The 18,518-nt window shown below is 42.2% G+C and overlaps 2 protein-coding genes across 4 annotated transcripts; both read right to left on the bottom strand.

Annotated features, from left to right (window-relative positions):
* Positions 1-393: 393 nt before the first annotated feature.
* LOC143337925 (glycolipid transfer protein-like) lies at positions 394-3,001 on the bottom strand. Its single transcript, XM_076757940.1, has 5 exons — positions 2,781-3,001; positions 2,303-2,361; positions 2,025-2,158; positions 1,751-1,901; positions 394-1,551 (listed from the first exon to the last, which is right to left on the bottom strand). The coding sequence occupies exons 1-5, from the start codon at positions 2,881-2,883 to the stop codon at positions 1,369-1,371; spliced, it is 630 nt and encodes a 209-aa protein (XP_076614055.1). The 5' UTR covers positions 2,884-3,001; the 3' UTR covers positions 394-1,368.
* Positions 3,002-3,105: 104 nt separating this feature from the next.
* On the bottom strand, positions 3,106-18,029 carry git2b (G protein-coupled receptor kinase interacting ArfGAP 2b). 3 transcript variants are annotated; one of them, XM_076757937.1, is made up of 20 exons: positions 17,802-18,029; positions 17,085-17,218; positions 16,805-16,917; positions 15,392-15,497; positions 14,872-14,958; positions 14,646-14,776; positions 13,530-13,624; positions 13,379-13,424; positions 13,025-13,076; positions 12,846-12,918; positions 12,643-12,740; positions 12,419-12,530; positions 11,861-12,012; positions 11,618-11,770; positions 9,168-9,377; positions 8,918-9,007; positions 8,227-8,309; positions 7,339-7,494; positions 6,076-6,139; positions 3,106-5,795 (listed from the first exon to the last, which is right to left on the bottom strand). In XM_076757937.1, the coding sequence occupies exons 1-20, from the start codon at positions 17,851-17,853 to the stop codon at positions 5,586-5,588; spliced, it is 2,217 nt and encodes a 738-aa protein (XP_076614052.1). In that variant the 5' UTR covers positions 17,854-18,029; the 3' UTR covers positions 3,106-5,585. The 3 variants fall into 3 exon arrangements, with proteins under 3 accessions (XP_076614052.1, XP_076614053.1, XP_076614054.1); XM_076757938.1 differs by having other exon boundaries at positions 13,025-13,073; XM_076757939.1 differs by lacking the exon at positions 8,918-9,007.
* Between the last annotated feature and the right edge of the window lie 489 nt (positions 18,030-18,518).

Here is an 18,518-nt window from a genome sequence, read left to right as displayed (position 1 = left end):
GACACACTTCAGATAAGTAATACTGGGCACAGAAAGAGGCGGTTGATCTGGGGGATTAGGAGACATGAAGAAGAGGGGATTTTCCTCTGATTTAATGCTGAAAATTATGTTCAAAATCAACTGTATGAACATTATTTTCTGCAATTAACTTCAAATATTTCTGCTGAGAGCAAATCAAACCGAGGGCCACCGAAGCAGCTTTTGGAGTCGCACAAATCTGCTCTTGTAAAATTATAAACAGGTTTTTTTTTTTTAGAATCATTTAAGTTTTCAGCTAGCAAAGATGAACTGTATCTACATTTTTTTATCACTGAACATATGCAGCAGCTGCATTACAAACGTGATTAAAGAGACAAAAATAAGCAAATATCGCCACCTAGAGTGCAATCTATGAACTGTAATTTTGCAAGTTTTTATTGGTTTGTCATTCATCTGTGGTGACACTTTTTTGAGGTTATACATGAAAATCTTGGGATTAAAAACAAATTTGATCAGAGTTGATGGTCCAGAAACAGCATATCTAAAAGCATAGACACATTAAATGTGGATTCAATTAATAAGTTATTAACCAACCTGCACATGATGTGCTGTCTCCTGAAATAAAAGCTAATGTTTGACATTATAATGTTTGTGTAAGAGACGTTTGGTCAGTTGAGAAATTAATAGTAACAAATAAGACAGCAAAAAGCAAACAGGACAATCAACCACACCCTCTTATTCAACACAGAAATCCCACCCACTGCACACAGGTAAAGCCCTCAGAAAACTTCTGGCTAACTTTTGTAGGTGAAATAGAATTACAAATATGTTAATTCTGATCTTATGTATTCATTGAGCAACACCAAGGCACTAAAAGCTATTAATATATATCTGTTGTTAAAATTACTAGTGGGGCCACTGGTCCCAGACTAACAGTGGAGGTAAGTCCAGGGATCAGGAGGCAGAGAACGCCTGAATGTGAGGCATTAGCATAAATGGTTTCCTGTAATAACAGTGTTTACAGTCATGTATTCTTCTCCTGATGGAAGAGGTGAAAGCCACCTGTTAATGCTATAACGATTGCAGCCACCCACACAATGGCCTGATTCTGCTTAAGAGTGACAGCTGCACTGTTGCCGCAACAATCCTGCAATTACTCCAAAGTATGACAACAAAAACACGATCTTCCCCTATGATGCTTGTTAAAATTTGGAGCATAATTTTAAGACCACATATGTTAATATTTAGCAAAGCATAATGAAAGCAATAAATATCACACCGAAATAAGGGAAATACAAACTCTCATTAAAAACACCTTGGAAAACTGGACCTTGCTGACACCTGAGCATAATGCCGTGGGACACTTCAGTCTGGCCGCGTACTGGGATGTCAAACAGTGTAGTCCAGCTCTGCGTTCAGATTTGTGTACATCTCGTAGATGGCGTCCACAGTGGTAGTGTAATTAACCAGGAACTGACGCACATTCGCCAGACAGTCCTCCTCTTTCACTTCCTCTCCTTTTGACAGAGCCTTGAGGAAGTTTGATCTGTAGGGAGCTGCCAGTAACGCTGCCTGCAAATGGACAAAAATGTAAAATATAGAGTAAATACAGGATAAAAAGGCACAAGATTAACACGTAAAATGTAATACAAAAGCAAATTATATATGCAACACAAACTACAGCTTCAAATGGGCTAATATACAAGACTTTGTCCACAATTATATCAAAATGCGTTACTAAGAATAACAGGAGAGGACTAATTGTCCTCACATGGAAAATCTTTTGAACAATCCAGCCATGGTATTTCTTGAGCGCTTGTTCGTAGGCTTTGATGATATTAACCCGAATGAGGTTGGGGTTGTTCTCATCCCTGTCTCCATCTGCCAAACTCTGCAGCAGGATCTGTATGAAACGGAGACCCCTGCAGGAGAGATCCAGTATGAAAAATTTAAAAAAAAAAAAAAAAAAAAAAAAGACTGCCTACTGCAGTTCAGTAGCTCAAAGTTCAACGTCCAGTATGACATAACATTCAGGGAGCGCTCACCTTTTCAGCCACATCAGAGCCAATGTTGCTCCAACTTTAGGCCACTCGGCAGCATGGGCTTCTCGCTCTGCCACCACAATGTCCTGCAGGGTGACATACTTGGCAGGGTCCTTAAGATATACTCCTTTAATTTTCTGGGAAAAAAAAAAAAAACATGCACATTTGGGTTTACATGAGGGAACTGCACCACTCAGCTCACATTTAAACCCCTAAAAGTGGGTTTAAAAAGCACCAGTGCACTAAGTAGAAGCATAAAAGATGACAGATTGGTATCTTACCGTTATATTGCCATTAATGTCTGATTTAATGACTGAAAATACGGTTGATCCCAAGCAGTCTGAAAGAGAAACAGACATTTGAGAGCACAGCAATAAAATATGAACGACTTCATCACACGTCCTGGCCCAGAAGGGATGAATACAAATCAGCCTTTACATACTGCATACATGAGGGAGGGGGGTCAGTGAATGCACCGTAAAGGCACAATGGGGTCAATGTGTGCTCTGTTCAATGAGTAAACAAAGAGTTTCTCTATAGGTTTCATGGCCGCAGCTGGTTCACATCCACACCGTGACCCAGCAGCCTCACTTCTGCTTCGTGTGAAACCGCCACGTCCTGCTATCAGACAAGTGTCAAGGAACATGTCATGAGAAACAAGTGAGAAACAAGTCAGCCAAGTCTGAACCGTGACAGCGCCAGCTCCGCGCCAACAGCGCCTCATCCACTTTCATCGAGCTCAGGTGGAGGAGTACTCACCGAAAAACGAAGGCAGATGCGAGACAGCCTCCAGGAACAACTTTGTGTCCACCGACTTGTCGGGAGGCAGCTCTCTGAATTGGTTCTCCAGTAAAAGAGACATGGTCCCGCCGTGTCGAAGCGGCGGCGGCGTCAGCAGCGGCGGCGGCAGCGAGCAGCTCTGGGCTGAAAAGAACCCGGAACTCTTTTCTTGTCAGCTGGGTGGGGAAGCGCCACCAGCCCCTATCACTTTCGTCCTTCTCCAACAGGTGGGAAATTATGCATGGGCGTGTTGAAAACCGCCGTGTGTCCGCAATACATGCACAGGAACACGACAGTGAGCTGGTCGAGGTATGAATTATACTTTATTATAGCTAAGGCAGGGATTGTTTTCAACCACAGAGGCAGTGGGAGGCTAGAAGTTACAGGGAGTTCAATGTCAGGGTTGAGACCAGGGGTGGAAAGTAACTGAGTACACACACTTTTGTTCATGGAACCCGTTCATGCACTTTTCAGAAGGATCCACAATCTTAAAATCTGTACTTACTTACATTTCTAAGATTTTTTTAAAGGTTGCATTTTAGGTTACTTAATTAGGTTTGGATATGTAATGCTGTCATGGCCCAATCAGGATATTTGGTTCAATGTAAAGATTTAAAGAGCCACCATGTAGGTTTTGAAAAAATAAATAACACATTCTTCCTCTTACAAATAAAAATTTTAACACTGCACTGCTGCTGAATTCATGACATTCAGGGGTTTTGCCAAAACAGCCTAACTTGGTCTGGTATGACCAGTTAGCTTATAGTGGCTAATGCTAGCAAACTTTAATAATGCAGTACAGTGGACATGGTGACCGTTCTTTACTTGAGCTGCTGTTACACTACATTTTGGCATTTACTGCTGAGCTACAGTCGCTGTTGTTGATTGCAGAAGTTAGTTTACAACAAGTTTGCATCAGCTAAAAGGAAAATGAAAGTAATTAGTGGCTAATCATAAGAGAGTCTCATTGGTTGTCAAGAAGATAAAATCAAATTCTAAGAAACGATTTGGAGAAAAATAGGTAAAAAGATCAAATCATCAGCGACAAATGCAAACTGCTAGACCATGAGACGTAGATGAAAAGTCACGAAAAAAGCGAGTGAGAAACTTTTAAGCCTTTTGAAATTAACAGGACATTAATGGTGCAACAATATGCACTGAAGACGATTTAAGGACATTTTAATACTTATCTTATACAGTAGGCAGCCTTCTGAGAAAGCTCTCATACAAAGAAAAGATGTTCACTATTTTAGACATTATCTGCTCAGGGGACAGGTTGCATATTCGTATTGAAATGGTTACAGTTGCATTGGCTTTGTTAATGCTGAGCAGATGTAACCAAGTAATTTGTAGCTGTCTTCAAGAGAGATACTTTCTGCTTTTCACAGGCTACATTCAAACACAGGCAATATTACCTCGACTTGAGTAATATTGAATTATCTGCACTCCACTTGTGCAACCTATTCTAGTTCTCTTTCCAACCCTGGTTAAACGGATCTGGCTTACAACAATAAGTGAGACATTAGACCCAACAGGTGCTCTAAACTTTGAGGGTACATTTACTTAATCAGTGATTGTAAACCGTAGCTGTACGCATATGACCACAGGCAGCATCTAACACACTGGAGTTACAGCACCACAACAAATAAACAGAGATCACAAGTTGCCTCTAACTTCCTGCCAGCTGAGACGTCCCAAACCTCAGAACAAAAAGTTAGTCTGTGAGGAGCATCATGTTAAACCAAAGCTTATGAAAATAAACATTGATATTTTCTTAGAGGTATGACATACAGTTTATAAATAGAATAGCATTTGGATTATTTTGATAAAGAAATACATGGATACATACATCTTATATATTTGCATAATGCTATTAAAATTGATTCAAAATGGATTTCACACGGGCCATCGAGGCCATCTCTCTCTCTCTCACACACACAGACACACACACTCACACACACAAACACACAATCAGAAGTATGGCTGTAACATTATAACTCCAAAAACTACTGATACTTTACTTATAAACACATCTTCAACCAGAGCGGAGCGACTGAACAGTGAAATGAGCAGCTGGAGCTGCTGGATGGAATGAACGTTCGCACACTCTTGGTACTGCTGGCCTTACACGGTGCTCGATGCACTGAAGCTATTTCTTTTTATGAATCACAGTTTGCTTGCTAAACAAACATTTGAACTCTAAGCAAGTGGCATCACAATGACTCAAGATTAAAATACTGTTGCTGCATCTTAAAAACATTTAAGGAAAATATACTGATGTCACTGGTGGAGATGAGAGTTCATCTGCTCTGGTCCTTGATGTCAGGTGTCGGTGCAGACTTCTGGTCTGTGGCAGGGCAGCCATGCCTGACACCTGAAATCAAGGACCACAGCTGATAACCTCTATGGAGGAAAGTACGATGTAGAAGGCTCAACTGCTTGTTGTTCTAATTGCTTTATATATATATATACACACACACAACATTGCACTTTTGGAAACTGGATTGAACTGTTCTCTTTCTGAGGTAAAGAATGGTAACAGATCTGTCCTATGTCTCCTCCGTTACTACCATAATAAAACAACTAAATAAATAAATGTTTTGATTTATCCATAATTTTGCATGGTGCATCTTTTTTTGTTCAAGATTTTCCCACGTCAAGGAATGTGTGTGAGCGCTTACACTAATTAAAATGGGGGGTGGGGGGGGTGTTAACACTGACGGAATTAGCAACATCATTGATGAACTGTATTTTGAGTGTTTCAGGAATGTCTTTGGGTTTTAGTTAGTTGTTGTTTTCTTTGGTTGTCACAGTGACAAGTTGCTTGGCAGCTTTGGCAATGTCATAGGCGCACTGGATGACCTGCTGCGTGACCAGCTGGATGTCCGACGGGCAGGGGTTGTGCTCTGCCGCCTTCTGGCACTCTCCATGGAGCCGGCTAGCACTCGAAGTGAGCAGACACAGAGACCCTCGCACTGTCTCTGAGGACGGCCTCTGTGAGGGAAAGGGGGGGAGATGATGGAGACTTGATAAGGGACTGACATGGCAGCGTCCATAAATAAACCCTCATTGTGGTCAGTAGGCTGTGTGTGTGTGAGTAAACGTAAAACAAAGTAATCCAATAAATGGTAAACATGAAGCCAAGTAATGCAATAAACACAGCCTACTCAGTATTAACCCGTCTCTTTAGTTTCCCTTTGGCTGCTCAAACAAACAACAAATCCCTTAATTGCTTGGGGGAGGGACACCAAGCTGTTGGAGGGTGTCGTCTTACCTTGGGAAACAGGGCGGCCATCTCTGTCACAGCATTGCAGATCTTTTCTGAACAAGGCAGGAAGCTGCGGGAGAGGGAGACAACAGGCTCACTGGGTGGTCAAACGACTGTCTCACACATTCTTTATCATTAAACTAAAAAAAGATCACATTACATTTCTGACATGTTAAATTATGATGCTTTCCTCAATAGCACGGCTTTTCAATCATAGACAAAGTGTCTACAAATATTACTGCTGTTTTCACAACTTCAGCATGTCTAAATAGAGCATTAACAAGCCGGAGCCACTGTCTGTCTACTGTATTTGATTATGTAGCTAAACATATGCATAGCAGTGGGGCAACTTTCCAGAAGAACCCAGAGATAACCAGCCAGGGTGAAATGTGTCACAAAACTGCCAAAGATGAGCAAACACAGCACTGGCTAGCAGACAGCGCGGTTGTTCAAGCTTCAAAATAAACAGCGTTAATTTCAGTGACACCCGATGAAACCAGAAATACATCATGACTTACACTCAAACAGAGACAAGGGGGTTTTTTTGGCTGAAAAGACCAAGATCCTAACAGAGGAAGCCAAAAATCACGCTGTGAAAGCCTGCATTACACCAGTGATACCTTGGAAAGAAGTGCTATCTATAGTTTCATATTAATACTACAACATTTGTGCACCAAGCAAGCCAACAAACATACCAAGCCAAGTCAGCTACAATATTTCTCACAAAATTAAACAGAAAATAAAGTCATGATTTTCCAAAACAGGAAATTAAAATCTAGTTCACACAAGAAACCTCAGTGGCTAAACTAGCTCTGTGGATTTGGCTTTTCACAGGGGAACATGTGTGTTTCCTGTCAGCTGCACTTAAAGGCTGAAGGCCTACCCCCAGCAGACACCCAGCACAGCATCTAAGGACAGAGGCCAGTCAGAATCAGGGGCTCTCAATGCTGGCCCCCGAGTGCTGCTGGTTAACTAAATTACTGCAATCGCCTTGCAACTCAGGTGTAAATCAGTCACTGGCTAGCTGGCTGAGACTGAATGAAAACCAGCAGGGTCCTGGGCCCTGAGGATAGCTACTGAAAACCACTGACCTAGAAGTAGCTCAGACAGAGGATGAAACCTCATTTACCCTCTTCAAAAGGATGACAGAGATACAGCCATGGCTGCAGTATACAGAGTTCAAGCTGTGGCTTACAGCACATCAAATAATGACAAAATTTGACTAGACTATTTCTAATATGAGTTAATTATCTATGAATCATGAACTACCTTTCGTGTTTGGTCTCTTGGGCAGCTCTCAGAAGCTCCTGTATGTTCTTAGTGATCTGCTCTGTCTTACAGATGACATCCTCAGTGCATGGCAGGGTGGCATCTTCCTCCCCCTCCTCCCCCGGCTCCACTGCATCTGAGGCTGGAACAGGGCTGCTACAAATGAAAAGAAAATGACTTACAGCTGTGTGCATTGCAACTCATGAAGATACATGCTTATGTACTGTATCTCAACTATTAAACAGAGCTTTTAAAAAAAAAAAAAAAAAAGAGGAGAAAATTACAGGTGTTGTTCGTCCATAACAAGTGAGGTTCCATTTTAAATATGGATTTTTCCCCTGGTTTACAGTACATTGACGGAATTAAGTGAAATACGAGTCCCTGTGGTAAAACAAATGCAGCCTGGTTTGTACTTTGTGTTTACAACATTGCAGCAGTTAAAGGCTGAGAATCTCAATTCAGTGGCTGTTTGGTTCTATTTAAACCAGATCTTGATGAAACTAGAATTACAGCCTCGCGGTTGTATGCCTCCACCAACCAGTCAAGCTGCAGCTTACATCTATCAAATATGGTTGTTCCTGCAAAGAAGCTACAAATTCTAAAATGTAGAGGACATGTGCAAGGCTACTGGCTCTTGCTCATAAGTTGATTTCTTTTGCAACTGGCAGCTTACGCCATCTGAAAGTCCTTATATGTTAATTTAGTCCTGTGCAGCCCTGCTGTTCCAATCAGGGCCTCTTTCTGAACATCTGTCAGACCCAATATGAGTCTAGCTTCCTCCTCTCCCTTCATGTGACTTTGAACCCTGTAAGCTGCTATGATGATGTTATCATCGGCAGGACCAGAAACAAGAAGAAAAAACTTCCCATTTATTTAACTTCTTCTTACCCAGTCTCCTCCAGCTCAGAGTGGTTGGGCGTAGTGTCGTAATCGTTCTCCAGCATGATGCTCTGTCCTTCCAGGCTACAGCCCTATAGAGACATCACTGAATTACAATCAAACACAGTACATACTGTGCATGATGAGCACAAACATATCACCAGAGCAACGATGGGCACATACAAATCAGAATCATGCATTTCTGAAATCAAGGTCACAACATCAGACGTGATTTTAAAGCAGATGAAGAGAAAAAGACAGGAAATGTACAACCAGGTGCGATTAGTAGATGCGAAGGTAAACTGTGGGTGCACTTATCAGCCGCTAGAACTAATAAGCACATTGTGATGAGCCATTTCATCTACCTTTCCCGGGTATTGGACTCTGCTGTCTGATCATTAGAACAGCTTTCTCTGGTAAAACATTTTAGCATCACCTCTGATGCGGACTTGAGCCAAAGCAGCTCTGGTTAAAGGTTCTCTGAGACAAAAAGCTGGAGTTGTTCAGATCACTGAACTGAAGCAGAGGCACGGTGGTGCATGCAGGCAGGAAGGCAGGCCATACTAGTAAAAAAAAAATAAAAAAAGCAGTTTAAAAGACACAGGTCAGGAGAGAGAAGACTGTGGGGTCAAGCAGGGGGAAGGGTTTTCACCGTCCCCCGGGGGCTGCCTCTGAACCGAGGGGAACTTCAGTACTTAACCCTTCGAGATCTCTCATCCCACGACCAGGACAGGGGAGAGGGGAAGGTAGGGAGGGAGGAAGCAGCCGTTCCCAAAGGACCCCTCCCAATCTAGAAAGGGGTCAAACCAAGTTGAGCATACTCATATGGAGATGCAACGAATGAAATGATTGAATGAACGAATGAAAAACCAACACCAGCCCCAAGCCAGGCATCAGTATATTGTCTTGTGAGGACAATACAGCAGGAACAGTCGTGCCTCCGTGCTTACATTGGTTGGGAAGGGTTGTAAAATGACTCCATCCTCGTGCCGGGCCGTTTCCGCTCGGTGGGGGTACGGCCTCGGACTAGAGCCCGTCTCATACATGGACATGGCGCGGCCTCCGCGGGGTGGGTGTCGAGCGAAGGGACCCTGGAGCTGTTGTTGTCCGCTGGGGGTCTGCCATCGCAGTGTTGTGTTTTCAGTCTGCAGGGAGTTCAGCTGAGGAGAACAAAACATCTTTCAGTTCAACTGCAGCCGGGGGACGATCTCCTTACAAAGGCCCGGCCAAACATCAATAATAGAGAACGCAGCTCAGCCTGCAGGAGGAAAGCCATTCCTCTACACCCATTTCACTGTCACCCACTCTTTTGTTTTTGGTTTCTCTTCAAAGTTTTTCTGACAACAAAAGCTTTGCTGCTTTGACAAATGAAACACTGACACTGCTTGTTGACACCAACTCCTGAAGTACGACCCCTTGAGAAACTGCCACGTCACAGGTTGCCCTTATTTACATTACACTTAGAAACTGAAGAGAGTGATGGGAAATGTGACTTTCAGCTTTTTGTCTCACAATCAGACTCCGTACTACGGTGTAAATAATCATAGAGTCAACAAACTTTTGGGACATAAGGTAGAGGGTAGTGCCATCGAGGGCATAGAGGGGTTAACAGGCTGACACAAAAGCAGTGCTGTTCACAACGGGCTCCTTCTCTTCAGTTAATGTGTCTGGCTGTGACAATATACAAAACATGAATATTTAAAGCAGAGATTTTAAGGATCGTCAGCTTGTTATTGTCTCGGAGTTCCACCGCGTCAGCAATTGAGGCTTTGGTGGGTGGAAGAAGGGTGAGGACGATAAGGGACTGGAATGGCCACTTTTGTTCGGAAAAAAACATCAGTATGGTTAAGAAGTAAATAAACCAGCAGGAGGAGGCAGCACATTGTGTTAACACTGTCTCTCGGCCAACTGAAGAGAAACAGAAAGTGGGCTGTGGAGTACTTTGAGGCATATGAGCAAAAACCAAATGAAATGCTGCCATCTCCCAAAATGGAAGCGTGGGTGACAAACCTTCTTGTCTTTTTTAGACGCACGTTTTCTAAGCTTGCAAATTGGGTCTGTCCATAAGATGATGCATTTGGCAACATTATTAGCAACTGAGGACAGGCAAACTTCAACTAAATTCATCAGATCGCCAGAGGAATGATCCTGGAGCTGCCTGTGAGGGACTATGACTCCATTTCCATCACTTCATGTGTCCCGAACGAAACGGACAGTTATACAGTCGACACACATTTGAGACGGATTGAGATGAGTTTATCGAGTGTTGAAAAGGTAGAAACAGATTTGATCAAAGAAACTTATTAGAATAATGAAATCGGGCACTGCTGTTGAGTTTTTTCAGGTGTCACCACAGTATCAGAAAAAAAAAACCCCAAGTGAAACTGAAAAATCTTGCATGTCTAAATACCACTGGGGCTAAGTGGGACTTGTTAGTGCTAATAAGAAATAAGGAACTGAATGTCGTGATATGCGTGGATCGATAAAAATAAAGATTGGTTGCTTGCTACATGCCTTCTGGAGGCGTCGCTGATCTAATTTAATGACATTTTTGTAATGGTGAGCACAGCGTTGATTACTGTGGTGACTCACACACACTCAAACTCTTCCCATTGCAGCATTTAAGTGGTTTGTGACTGGATGTGGCGGTTTTATGGTTCTGTAGATATGCGATGAAGGATCATAATGTCCTCAGTGGTTACCATTTGCTGATTAGTACTTTGTTCTTTTGGCATCTGACTCAGGACTCCGTGAATCCTCGCTCTGTTTTAACCGCGAAGCGCTGGAACATCTGATCCAGTTTAGCCGTTTCGCTGAGCTGCATAACAGAGGAAGTCTGGTGATTTGTTAATTATTACCACAGGAATTTTACCCCATCCAGAAACACAGCAGCCATTTTCTCTGCTGCAGCACTCGTAGGGAAGAATTTGAAAAATGAAATTACAAGAAGTATTGGGTAATGGCCTTCTGCGGTATTTTCATCCATTTATATGTCAAAATCTGGTCTTCAGCACTGTATAATTCACACACAGTATAATTTCAAGGAGGGAAGAGGCTGAGTGTCTGACACACTCAAACTGGCATGACCTGAACATAAATTACTAATGTCCCTGGGTGAAACCACATTTCTAAATGTCTCTGGTAACATGGAGAGGGATCAAGTCTTGCACACACAATTTTAATATTTTAGCACAAACTGTGTTCTGGAGCCAAGAGGAAAGAAAAGATACAAACATGGCGAGTATCAGAGAGGATGTAAATACCAGTCATCCAGAATAAAGTGACCTCTAACTATGGATCTTGAAATATTAATGTGTATCTACCATCTAATTAAAGAGATGGAAATCAATCTGCAGTGCTATTCCCACTTTGCTCATCAGTTTTATGTGAATTTACTAACCTTGCCCTGCATCAGCCGCAGCTCTTCACTAAGGTGACAGTTGACTTTAAGAAGCTGTTGTATTTTGGCTTCTGATGCAGTGAGAGCGCTCTTCACCTCCATAAACTCCTGCACTGTGATTGGTCCGTCGGACAGGTCAGAAGACTCCGAGCTCTGTGGCAGAACACGTTACGTAGAGCAGGATTCATTTCATTGGTTTAAAAAGTAAAGCAAGATGTATTTAAATATTTAAAAAAAATGTACCTTGGTCCGTCTATCATTGCAGCTGTCCCCACAGGTGGCCTCTTGCACTGGATCCTCATCTGATGCCACACTGTCATAATCCGGCTGGTCGTTGTCCTGGCTCTCACTGTTATGGCAACTGTCTATTCCCTGAAGGATGAGCTCCACATTGTCTGCAGGCAGACCACCAGATCAAAGCATTAGAGATCAAACAGGGCCTGCTGGCTACAGGCAGCGGCATAAATCAAATAGCTTAGGCACACATTTTATTTTGCTTTTACTGAATCCAAAAAGTCAGGACTTGCTCTTCCTCATTAGTCCTAACAATCTTCCTTTAGTATGCACAAAGAAGAAAACAAGCTGTGATGTGGTTTGCTGTAATTTATAGCTTTACAGTTTTCATGGTAAAATCTCCAATCTGTGTTTGGCTACATTTCTGCTCTAACATCAGTACATGTGGTCCATATTCTAACTGTGGCCTATGTAGCTGAGCCACATGGTCCACGTTTAAGTGCAAAAAGTACATTCACAAGGAAATTCAAGGTCCGTTAGAAACAAAAACTGAAAGACATACTGCACCTTTGGGACTTTCGCAGGAATTACCCCACTGCCGTCGTTTCGCATCAGTTAGAATATCGATGACCAGGGTGGCAAATTCATGAGCGCTAAACCTTGCCAATTTTTGACGACCCTGAGAAAACAGATGCATCAAAACACGAAAAAGTACGGCAGCACTGTTAAATCCAGTAGTCACACAACAAATTGAAGAGTACACAGGGGTCAACAGTGGTGCAGTCACTTGCCTGGTTTCTGGTAGATGAGTACTCTGGATTGACGGGCAGAAAAGGCACAACTGTGGTGTCTGTGACAAGTGTGCTGTGGTTCTGAGTGGCCAACCACACTGGAAGAAACACAGAATAACATTTATATAACAGAGGATAGAAATGAAAATGCAGACATGAACAGCATTATATTTATCATGTATTTACTAATCTTAGAGTTTCACCTGCATCTGTTTCTCGTCTGTCAACTTCATCATAGACATCCATGGCAAGTTCTTCAAACTGGTGGTTACTTAGCTGCAACAAAATGACACAGAATTACTGATTCACTTTATAACAATTGAACAGTGGCTTAATAAGAGAAGGAACTTTGGACCTCAAACAACATGTAGAAATGTCTCACCGACTGCAGCTTCTTCTTTGCAGCTTTTGCAAACTCTGACAAATCCAAGCTGCTTTGAACGAAAAATTCAAATTGATTATTTTTCTGCTGAAAAAATCATGAACAAACAGAGAGGCACACACGAAGGCAAAACAAAAAGACTTACTTATTTCTTATCCATCAAAAGAATGCGGCATAGGAAGAATAAGATTGGAATTATTTTGTGAACAAAGAGCAAAAGTAAAAATGCAGCATTGGCTAGCAGCCTGGAGAACTGATAATGCCGCTTTATTTCTGTGCATGACAAGAGCTCAACTTTTGTTACTAACAGATAGAAAACAAAATCCCTCCTACGACTTAAAGCATAACTTTTACCTGTCTGCCATCTGTGGGATGATGAAGTGTTGTCCGTTTCTGTGATCTACAACACAACGAGGACATGAGAGAGAGCAACGACCACAGAGAAAAAGAAAGAACATGAGCTCTAAAATGCCATGCAGCAGCTACGCTTGATGTGCCGACTTACCTGGTCGTCTACCACAAAGGTAAAATGTTAACCGGTCAGTGAGTTCATACTGTATCTCCACTAGCCTCTCTGCCAGCTCCTGATGTCCAGCTTGTCTGCACAGATTAGGAATAAAAGGTCATGTTTCAGAAAGATGGCCCAGGACTAAAGCTAAAGACTGCCTCAGGTAGAATACCTTTAAATCAAACCTCTGGCAAAAGTTCACAAAAACAATACATTTCTTATTAAGAGTGCAAAGCTGGTTTGGTTTAGTTGAAGCTCTGTGGGTGTTAGCTGGCCAGTCATGCTTACACACCACTGAGCCTCGGTTACGCCATAAACACCATGAAATAGATGGATTTCTCTAAGTTAAACAAGGCAGCGATTCTTTAGCTCACATGTCTCTTCAATGCAGATAGTTTCTATTTTTTATTTCTAGGTCTTCATTCCCACGTTTGCTAAACTAGTCGAGCTGAGTCAGCTAGCACACTGAGTTTTTCCTTACTCTCCTACCTCACTTAGTCATACTCTTATTGTGCTGGTCAGACTGATAAATGCAATGGGCCTGTGTCTACTGTTCATTGTGGTGTGAGGCATGCTAAATATCTTAGCCATTTGAGCAGGAGACTTTTTTTTTCCAGTTTCTAAGTTGCTTTATCTTCCCATTTCTACCCGTTTCTGCCACTTTCGTTTTCAGTCATAACCTGCAACATTTCCTCATTAACACCCCAACATATAAATGGTACACATTTTTGACAGTTTTTTTCTGTGTACACGCTTAAATCTCCAAAGGATGTGTATCATTTCCTGTAGCACAGGCACCAGTGAGCTGGGCTGTGCCTGTTAAGGCAACACTTGCAGACACACTGCAGGCTACGTGAACCACAACAATAGTAAAAACTGTTGGCAGTCTGCTATGTGTTCTATACAGCCCACACGGTGTGATTAAACCACAGCGCTCACCAGAGATCATGTGTGACAGCGGTGGCCTATGAACTTGCGTTGAGACTTCAACGCTTCGAAATGATATTTTCCATATTGTTGCATCTCTAAAATCACAATGTGTTAGTAACCATGTTGGTACAGACTTAAGTGAAACAAATAAAAGGATCAATTCAAGCATAGGCCCTGTTTTACCTTGCATAATCAATGGGGGTCTTTCCACTGGAGTCCAGAGCCCCGGGATCAGCTCCATAAACTGCCAACAGTTCTGCTTGTAACATTTGTCCCGCTTTTGCTGCTATGTGTAGTGGGGTGTTTCCTTTCTCCTGTTGTCCCAAAAAACAACACCGTTTATTAGAATTATCTTAATGTAAACTCCACAAATGTTCTATTTATTTTTTGCTAATTCCACTACACTTACTGGATGGAAGAAGTTGGCCTGTGCTCCTAAAGATAAGAGTCTTAGGCAGGTCTCCAGATTGCCAGTCCGTACACTGGAATGGAGTTGCTGAAAGGAGACCAACAAGCAGTTTGTTTTAATCTGATTGTGAAGACAGACTTGCCCAGAACTGATGGACATAATGCATTATTCTGCTAGAAATTGAGATTACTGCACATAAGGGATGCACAATAGGCATTGCACAAAGTTCCACTGAACAATAAATATCGATGTAGAAACAGGCCAAACATTTCTCAACTTAGAAGGAAGTGGTCAGCTAATCAAAGTTAAAAACCAAAAATGGCAAACCAAGCCAGTGTAAATTGTGGTATTCAGAGGACACATGTCTGACTTTATCTCACCACATTGCCATCGGCTTCACTACAAGAAGCTTATTGCATGGGACAAGGTTGGGTTATTCCTATGCATGAAAATGCTGGAAAAGGAAGAATGCAGAGAAGTTCAAAAACCACACAAGACCCAAAAACAGAGCCTTTCTCACCTTGCTGAGGTCTTTTGCTGTTACGCTGTCATCCTCACGACAAGGCATCCGATGGACGTACGCCAGCATCTGATATTTGGCCTTGATGAACTCTGTCTTGTTTGGACTGGAAACAATGAAAGATGCTCACATTTAAAACCATGAAAATCTGAACCACCATTGCTATTTTCAAGCATCTCCCACGTGCCATAATCAACTATATATGTTTGTTTAAGACACACAGCATTCAGAGCTCAACTGGGGATCTTTTGATGTCTAATATTGAAATCAGACACAAAATTTTCACATTCCTCAATAAAATAATACACTATACCACAACACAGGAAAAAAAAGCTTTTGCCAGAAACTCCCCTCTCTTGCTAGAAGTGTTACAAAATGTGGAAGACATTCACACCCACACTCTGACTATATCTGTCCTTCCTCTCTGTCATATGACCAGCTTTAACTCTGTTGATCTCTGATAGAGTACAGCACAGTATACGTTAATGGAGAAGCCAAAAACAAAGCCTAACTTTGTTTTTTTACGTTAATAAACAACAAGAAAATGCCACCCTTTGTCCTGATGTCAATGCTCGAATACTTCCTTGTTTTGTTAATAAAGGAAGTTGACACAGCTGCATTGTCCATGTCTGACCGTTGCTGCAAATAGTTCCTGAACCATCAGAAATACAATCCCCACAAAGGGACCTTTTTCGACACCTAGAGCTATCCAAGAGGGACTCAATTTAGTCCTGTCTCCTCCGATTTGAAACGCAGGTTTAGTTGCAGAGTTCATCAAAAGTTTCTTCGTCCCCTGCGGTGGAAATACACAATAAGAGAGCATTCATCTTGAAACTTTTATTTGGGATCAAGGATAGATGCCTCGTGTTCGGTGCCATGCATGCTCTCCAACTGTTTCTCTCCGTTGTCTGGTGATTGAATGTGTTTGCTCTGACTGTGAGGGTCGGACTCAACATGGCTGTGTTTATATGTGGCTGGCTGTTTATCTTTACTCCACCAGCCAGACACCAGACGGACACTGTGTTTACACCTGGCAGTGGATGTGGGCGACTGCATCACATCTCTCATTTTGTTTTTTTGTTGTTGGGTTACGGCGCATACAATCACTCAGTTAATCGACACATTTGTCAAATCAAACCCGGATAGCTAAAAAAATTTGGATGTTGCAACTTGCATTTAACTGAACATTCATTTTGTTGCAAATTTTCCTATCTGCACAATCAAATCACGTCATTTCTTAAAGTTACTTGAGGCTGACGGGCCCTGAGTCATGCTCGTGGTACAGAGGGCCAATTGTGCATGTTCACTGACCTTAACTATGAAAATCAATTTAGCCAATAGAGCTTTATATCAAAGTGCAAACAAGCATACCAAAATCAGCAGTGACACATGAAAATCCTTAAAAGCACTTACTGAACTCTGTCCTGGGGGTTGGCTTTGCGCTTTCCACTCACTGAAGAGGAAGGGTCCAGAAGGCTATGCTCCCATATGGAGTTAGCTCCATTGCCGTACAGCGTCTGGACCATCTAAAACATGAAACCACACCACCACCCATTTCCATTATATGAAAGGTTGCTCTAGTCTAGTCAATTGATTACCACTGTATCATCTATCACACTTCTGATACATAGATTCTACCCATTTGCATCTGGATGTTTGGTGTATTATGGGATATACGTCCCTGTCTCCTCACCTGCAACTGGGAGGATGGCCATGAAGAATGAGTCAGATGTCTGACTTGGGAGCTGTGTCGCCCCAGACCTCGATGGATGCTGCAGCACTCATCGCAGATCAACACACCCCTGTTGACAGAGGCCCAGCGTGGCTCTAGAATAAGATGCAAATGTGAGTTAACCTAACAGTCCAACGTCAGGTGATCAATAAGGTTAACTTACACAAAACCTTTAACTGAAGCTTTTATGATAAATGAACGATTCTAAACAGGCGTGTTATTCGCTAACTGCTAGCGACAAATAAAATATATACCTACAGGATAGTTGCTTCCTAATGTTTCGACACATCCAAAATCACAATCACTAATGCAGTCAGGCGTGGGTCTGTTGTGCAGCAACATTAGCAACTTGTTGTCTGGCTAACGAAAGAAGCTAATTCCTCTGATTGAGTTAACCAAACGTTAACGTTTGACTCTAAACAACAACCGAGGGCAATTCAAACCAAGAGTTCCAGTATCAGACAAGTTAATGTGGTAACACACACACGGCATATTTTAACGAATATTCCAACAGGAAGAAAATTTACAATCATTACAATTTACGGTGGCTATCTACCTAATTTACAGCTAGTTACCAGCGGTTGGAAAGGTTAACCGGGTTAGCTAACTGGACGTATACTGTAGTAAGGGCTAGCTGGCTAGCTAGGCAGCTAAAGCTAGCTTGTTTGACATCATTACCCAGAGCACTGCAATCAGCGCAGACCTCTCTGCTTCGTACGCGCTTTGACATCCCTCAACAGAAAACCGTCGAGTCCAGAAAAGGACAAATAAGTGTAAAATACGCTCCAGCTCAGCTCGACAAAGATAAGGCAGCACAGTCCGCCCTAGCAGATAGGATTTAGCGATTCTAGCAGGCAGAGCAACTGTGCTCGTCTGCCCTCCCTGTTGAACAAAGCCGTGTCCCATTCCAACACTCACACTGCCTCCTCGGTGCCTCCTTGTCCGCTTCCTTCCTTCCTTCCTTCCTCATCAAGGGAACTAGCTGCTTACCCTATGCGACAATATATCGACCAGCTAACCACTAAGAAGGGCGTATGTGATGTGTGTGCAATGTGTATTATATGTTGATAGTATGTTGGTCAACCTGTGGTCTATAGCCCACAAGTTCAATACAATTTTAGCTTATAAACATGAAAATCTGCTGTTTGGTGTTTCACAAAATAAACTTTTACCAGCATATCTCAAGTGCAACAGTAAGGTAGTCCTACTATCTTTGAGTATTTGTACATTATGCAACTTTAAAATTCTACAGTGCCAGATTTATAAGGGAGTCATTGTAATTTTACTCCACTGCAGTTATCTGACTGCTAGTGATGATGGTCACTTTGTAGATTTTACACTCTATGATGATCTTATAAAGTATGAGACGTTATCAAATATGAAAGCACCCAATAA

Source organism: Chaetodon auriga, chromosome 19, assembly GCF_051107435.1.
Source record: "Chaetodon auriga isolate fChaAug3 chromosome 19, fChaAug3.hap1, whole genome shotgun sequence".
Taxonomy (NCBI): Eukaryota; Metazoa; Chordata; class Actinopteri; order Chaetodontiformes; family Chaetodontidae; genus Chaetodon; species Chaetodon auriga.
This window is presented reverse-complemented; position numbering and strand designations above follow the sequence as displayed.

Coding starts and splice junctions, on each gene's coding strand:
- LOC143337925 (XM_076757940.1), bottom strand. CDS start 2,883: ATGTCTCTTTTACTGGAGAACCAATTCAGAGAGCTGCCTCCCGACAAG. Junction 2,159..2,302: donor ACATTAATGGCAATATAACG/GTAAGATACCAA, acceptor TTTTTTTCCCAG/AAAATTAAAGGAGTATATCT. Junction 1,902..2,024: donor GCTCTGATGTGGCTGAAAAG/GTGAGCGCTCCC, acceptor TCTCTCCTGCAG/GGGTCTCCGTTTCATACAGA.
- git2b (XM_076757937.1), bottom strand. CDS start 17,853: ATGTCAAAGCGCGTACGAAGCAGAGAGGTCTGCGCTGATTGCAGTGCT. Junction 12,531..12,642: donor ACTCATCTACCAGAAACCAG/GCAAGTGACTGC, acceptor CTGTTTTCTCAG/GGTCGTCAAAAATTGGCAAG. Junction 5,796..6,075: donor TGGCCGCCCTGTTTCCCAAG/GTAAGACGACAC, acceptor TTTCCCTCACAG/AGGCCGTCCTCAGAGACAGT.